Genomic DNA, 6,238 nt, shown 5'->3' with positions numbered 1-6,238 from the left:
AAATCGATGTAAACGAAAGTCCTGCCTCAATCGTAAATCGATGGCAGAAACTGAAGGCCCTACACCAGACATTCTGTAGGAGATGGAAAATGGAATACCTCATCGAAATGCAGAAACGCATCAAGTGGAAACATCCACAAACCAACTTAAAGCTAGGAGACCTTGTCGTCGTTAAAGAGGAAAACCTGTCACCAAATGAATGGAGATTGGGGAGAATAAACAAGCTACACCCAGGTTCCGACAACCGAGTAAGAGTAGTCGACATAGAAACAGCTAAGGGAGAAATCAGAAGGCCAATTGCAAAATTGGTCCCACTTCCGCCCTACAATGAGAACAGCACAACCTCGCAGTAAACTTCTTACCTACTCTTCATTCCACTTCACAAAAGAAACCCACCTATTCCACTTCTCTTCACCCTGCATCATCCCAAATCTCAAAGCGCATGGTTAAACATGCGTACCTACTGAAGTTATTTCATTATAGCATAAGCATCATTACAAGTGGCGATTATATCAGTGAGATATATTAACACAAAAAAAAGGTGATGGTTCTTACCCAGGAGCTCTGGGTCGATCTGGTAACACGGAACCGACCATCTCGGATTTTTTAACAGGTGATCAAAGTCATACGTTCAAAATTTATAGAGAGGGCGAAATTGGTTATAATTTTCTTAGTCCAAATTCATTGATTAGAACTGCAATGTTTAAGAAGAGAGGAAATATGTACGCCCGAAATATGTATGTGTATATAGGTAATATAGGTGGAGTATTTTCATATTTTCCTCGTAGTTATGCTGGTGTATATAAACCAAATTTCCCGAAATCTTAATAAAACCTTTAATCATTTCGGTAGAGATTTTTTGGTTCATCGCTTAACTTCAAAAAGGGTTATGTGCACTCGTGAAGAGGTGTCTGTACGAAAAGTAAATAGGATTCTGACGAAATTCTTCACATAGCAGCATTATTTTCATTGCTTTACCTAGTTTTTAGAAAATTCGGCGCAGAATCGGATGAGACCTTTCTTTACGAATTCCTTAAAATGCCTCTACAATTCAGAATACTCGAAAAAAAAAATGGTTTGCGGGGTATGTAGGCAAACGAAAACACAATAAATAACTACATAGGTGCGTATTCGCATGCTCGAGCCAGCAGCAATCTTTACACGAGAATTACTAGCATTTTTTATCATGCCTTTTTTGATATAACAGCCACATTGTGGCTGCTTTTCTTTATACATTCCGGATAATCCCATTTCACTGCCGGAATAAACAGAATGCGTTCGAAATATACGTTAACATGTCATTAGGAACGTTCTAACGAATAAGTAGACAAAAAAGTTTATTCCAAACGTTCAGAATGAGTAAAGAAATGCAGCCTGTATATGAACATATGTATCTACCGGTAAATTACTTATAACCAAATTCAAAAAAATAAGGAACACTTTAACTTATTCTTCATGAACAAGGCCATTAATAAACAACGAAATATGAAAACTTAGTTTTTAATTACTCACATTTATACGGCTTGGGATCGATGTGTGGATGATGTTGTTGTGTACTCGATTCTTTATGAGATTTGATGTGGTTAAGTAGTGGATTTTCCAAACCGTGAAGCGTTCTTAGCTGCGAATCTGAAAATGTACTTATTGAGTTGTTTCCATATAATTTAAACACATCGATCTTAAGGCAGAATTCGACTCATATTGCAAACTATGTTTAACATGAAAAAGTAGATTACATATTAACTTACTGCTATTATACTCAAAATACATGACCAACAGCGTAACACCCATACCGGCCAAAATTACATATTTACCCTCCACAAAGCGTCGTTCTATTAACTTCATAGTGTGATTAGAAAGGCCTAATGTGTTGCCGATAGCGTGAATACGACGTTGGGCACCCTTGAGAGGGTATCGTTGGTTAATTAAGCAGGACAGTATATTGCCTCCAGATGAAATCATTTTCATCTACACCTTGAGTAGCATGGTCTAGTTGCGTGTAATGGTGTAAAAAAAAGAGGAGGGAATTTCATGGTTTATCTTCAAATTTGCTATTGATGCCGTATAAGCACCGCAGCGAATTCCAGTTGACAATGTGTAAAAAGGCGAATGAAAGGTTTAAATAAAAAACTAAGAATGGGATTGTATCTCCTGTTTAGATATACATATTAAGCTATCATTTTAGAGTTGCAATTATTCGTACATTTATACCATTTAAAACAATACATTTAGATAAGAAGCGAGGGCATTTAAAAAAAAATCGAGGTCATGACAGGAAAACTAACCCATTGAAAGTAAAATGTAAACAAACCTTTAAATTATTATTTAATAAACTGCAAAATCTCTATCAGCCCAAGCACCGATCAAGTTACGTGATAAAGAAAATAATGGGACAAATTAATAGCCAAAACACAGTCGAAATCAAAGTTATTTGCAGCTTATTGACATAATTTTCAATGGAATATCCACCAAGAAACTGCAATTAACTTTACAATCGGCTTATTTCGACTATGAACAAGCCCCATTGTATTAAAAGTTTTACTTAAGTAAATAAACGAAAATCATAAGCTATAGCCAAAGTAGATTTGATGAAAAAGAAATAAAACAGGAATGCAATTCATAAAAAATGAAGTGGCACATCTTTTAATTGTTTTCTTGAAATCAATTTCTTATTTCAAAAGACTTTATTTCACTCCTACTATATTGCCAATACTAGCTACACAAAAAAGTTCAAGCAAAATTTTAAGACACTGAACAAACNAGAACTTGATTTAAGGCTAATCAAAGAAGTGGAGATCATATCTTCTAATTTTTTTTTAAACAAAATACGTAATAAAGAAAGGCAAAAACGCAATAAGATGTGGATTCATCCGAAAGAAATGCTAATGCCACCAGCTTTTTGGATTGACGAAATGCGTTCAAAATATTTCGTGCTGCAAAAACGTCGTGGCCACGGAGAAACACGTAGCTTTACTTCACTCCTTGTGAATACTTTGGATAGTGTATGGGACACAAAGCCACCACCGTATCGAATCCTACACCAGACACCCAATTCCGAAGTTTATTACGAAATCGCCATTGGGTTAACACAAGACGAAATCATTAAAGATTGGGAATGGCTTGCCGAACACCTTTTCAAAGTGCTCAACGAAATGGAAAGTGAGGAAGAGATTACAAACTTTACAATCTGCAAAATTCAATCTCTAAACGCACAAAATAATCACGATGAATCAGATGAATCGGCTAATTTCAAAGTGGCAGCTTCGAAATTCCAGCAAATTTTCGAAATGCCCAAAGAGGAGCGTTTGGTTACTACTTATGCTTGCACTTATGTCAAAATAAAATGCCACATCAAGGTAACTTGTACATTTCGTTAAATCACATCTGCTTCTATTCGTATATGCTGGGTAGTAAAACGAAGCGAGTCATAAGGTTTAGTGAACTGGAAGATATTACAAGACACGGGCAAATTATATATTTGAAAACGGTTAACAATGTTCACTATAATTTCACCTTATTTACTGATGTAAAAGAGGCATATGGACTCATTGAGCAGCTGAGCAAAATGGCTATACAGCAAAAGATACAGGACCCGGATAGTCCAATAGTCGATCATGATGCATCAGTATTTCAACGCTTCGATCGCAAAACATCAAATAAACCGGGACTTTTGCGGGATTTGACAGTCCGCCAAAAGTCTGAAGAGTATCGTAACTATTTTCGCTTACCACAGTCGGAAATTATTGATGGTCAAATAAGGGCCAACATCTGGACCCCATATTCGAAACGCTATGTGGGCGGCAACACTTACCTGTCTCGAAATTTCTTCTGTTTTCGCAGTGATGTAACCGACCTTGTCAGCCTTGTCAATCCAATGCGTAATATTAAGAGTGTTGAACAGAAGAATGATGGCCCACCTCGTTATGATAATCAAATCGTCCTACATACAGCTGAGAATGTACACTTTGTGTTCGCGCAAATTGTCGACCGGGAGTTGGTGGTAGAAAAAATTAGCGAGCTGCTATCACAATTCCACGTTCCTCTCAGCCGTGAGTGTGCAAAATACGATATATCCTGGAGTAAACAAGCCGCTCTCATGAACTCATTCAAGACTAATTTGAGTGAGGAAATGTTGAAGATTCAAGAACAAAGGCTGGCACGCTGGGAGTTACATTTCCGTGATTTTGGGCGCGGCATTTCAATGTTTCGTACAACCGAAGTAATTAATTTGATTGTTGAAGGCATTCCTGATAAACTGCGTCAGGAGATCTGGCTAGTATTTTCCGGTGCAATACACGAGAAGGATATTAATCCTGGCCTATATAAAGACTTGGTTGAAAAAGCTGCATGTATTAAACAATCCTCTATACACGACGAAATTGATCGCGACCTTCACCGTTCGCTGCCAGAACACCCGGCGTTTCACCATGCAGACGGTATAGGCGCACTGAGACGCGTATTGCAAGCATACGCATTGCGCAATCCTCACGTGGGTTACTGTCAAGCCATGAATATCGTTTCATCAGTATTTCTGCTATTTTGCGACGAAGAGAATGCATTCTGGTTGCTAGCAAGCCTTTGTGAAAACTTGCTGCCTGACTACTACAAAGACAAAGTAGTAGGTGCACAAATCGATCAAAGGACCAATATTTACGCAGGTGGCGTCGCACGAAGATGGAGCGCACCAGCGTAAAGTTAATGTAACGAAAATAGGAGCAAATAAAAGACACAGTGGTTTTAGTGCAATGAAATTAAAATCGTTTTATTTGTAAATATCTATGAGTGTGAATAGTGTGGCACACAAGAGTTGGCTTACCGAACGTGGTGTGATGGCTGACGTGATCTCCTTGCTGTCTTCTAAGAAGTGACAGAGTGCTAACAAACGAAAAGGGATGTAGCCCACCGCACGGTAACTTTCGTTAAGTTTCCCCTCCAATAAGTTACCGTACAGTGGGGCTTATTGTTAGAGGCTGGAAAGATAGCCGTAACTTATGTATGTGTTTGTGTGCTCTTACATCAAGTGACAAAACGCAGATTAGGGTGGTGCAATATATTTAGGTCGCGGACCTAAACAGAGCCGTTTTTGAAAAAACTCATTTTGAATGAAAATTATTCCCTTTCTTTTAATAATTTTCACGCACCCGCTCTAGATGACAAATTGATACATTACAGTTGATATTTATTTTGTAATGTAACTTGTACGATTTATATACAACCAAGTTAGTATATGGTTCAAGTGTCTTAGCTTGTTTTATGCACAAAATGCCGATAAATTCAATTCAAACGAGAAGATTGTGCGCGCACAACATTTGCTCTTTTTTAGTTTCGAATATAAGTATTCTTTATACTTGCAATAGTTTTTGTCAAGTATATCTACAAAACAATAACACGTTTGCAAGACCAAAAGACCATGCATGCATGTAGGCAAGGGTCTAGGATTCTATAGCGAGCAAGCTGTAGAATCCCTACATTCCGACTTTAAAGCAACTGGGACAAATATAAAGTATTCGTTAAGCATCCGGAATATCCATCTAAATTACTGAGAGCAGTACAAGAATACAATGCTCAACATGTATAAGCCAATGTTTAAAAAATTTAAAGGGTTGTATGTAAAACACCATGCTGCTCGCCTATTAGTTGTCCAAAAATACATATATAATCTATATATAAATACGCTACAAGAAAATTTTGCAATCCCTTTTTTGAAGGCACCGTTCCCTCGATTTCTATGAAACATACACCAATTAAAAGGATATAACTTCTTCTAATCCAGGAATGTTAACCCCGATATATAGGGGGCGTGGCATCTGACATATAGACTAAAATGTGAAAACCACAATATTCATAAAACCAATTACGCTGGGGAACTGAAACCTAGCACAGATGCATAGATTGTAAATACCCTACTTACAGCGAAAAATGGTAGGTACTGGTAAAGTGGGCGTGGCACTTCCCATACAAACTGAAATTCTCATATCGCTTATCTCTAGAACCACTTATTGTAAGGTTTTGGAATTTTATACACCTACATTTATACAAGTATAAAATCGCACGAATCATTCAACTGGGAACCATTTTCTCCCAGATTTTAAAATCGGTTTGAATAGTTGTTTTTTCGTGCAAAAGCTTTTAGAAGTATAAGTGTGTTTGTCTTCCGATATTTGGCGCAGGGATTGAAAGCTATCCTAAAAAAAATCATATTTATGATCAGATTTGTTTCACTTTTAGAACACATATT

The 6,238-nt window shown here is 37.3% G+C and overlaps 1 protein-coding gene across 1 annotated transcript; it reads left to right on the top strand.

The window, feature by feature from the left end:
- The first annotated feature begins 2,791 nt into the window (after positions 1-2,791).
- Positions 2,792-4,693, top strand: LOC108359805 (TBC1 domain family member 9-like). The gene is given in 2 exon segments (XM_017611834.1): positions 2,792-3,333; positions 3,336-4,693. Coding segments are annotated over 2 exon segments (1,833 nt in total). The 5' UTR covers positions 2,792-2,858.
- Positions 4,694-6,238: the final 1,545 nt, after the last annotated feature.

The sequence above is a fragment of the Rhagoletis zephyria genome, unplaced genomic scaffold (genome assembly GCF_001687245.7).
Source record: "Rhagoletis zephyria isolate East Lansing unplaced genomic scaffold, Rhagoletis_zephyria_1.1 Rzeph_scaffold_00466, whole genome shotgun sequence".
Taxonomy (NCBI): Eukaryota; Metazoa; Arthropoda; class Insecta; order Diptera; family Tephritidae; genus Rhagoletis; species Rhagoletis zephyria.
This window is presented reverse-complemented; position numbering and strand designations above follow the sequence as displayed.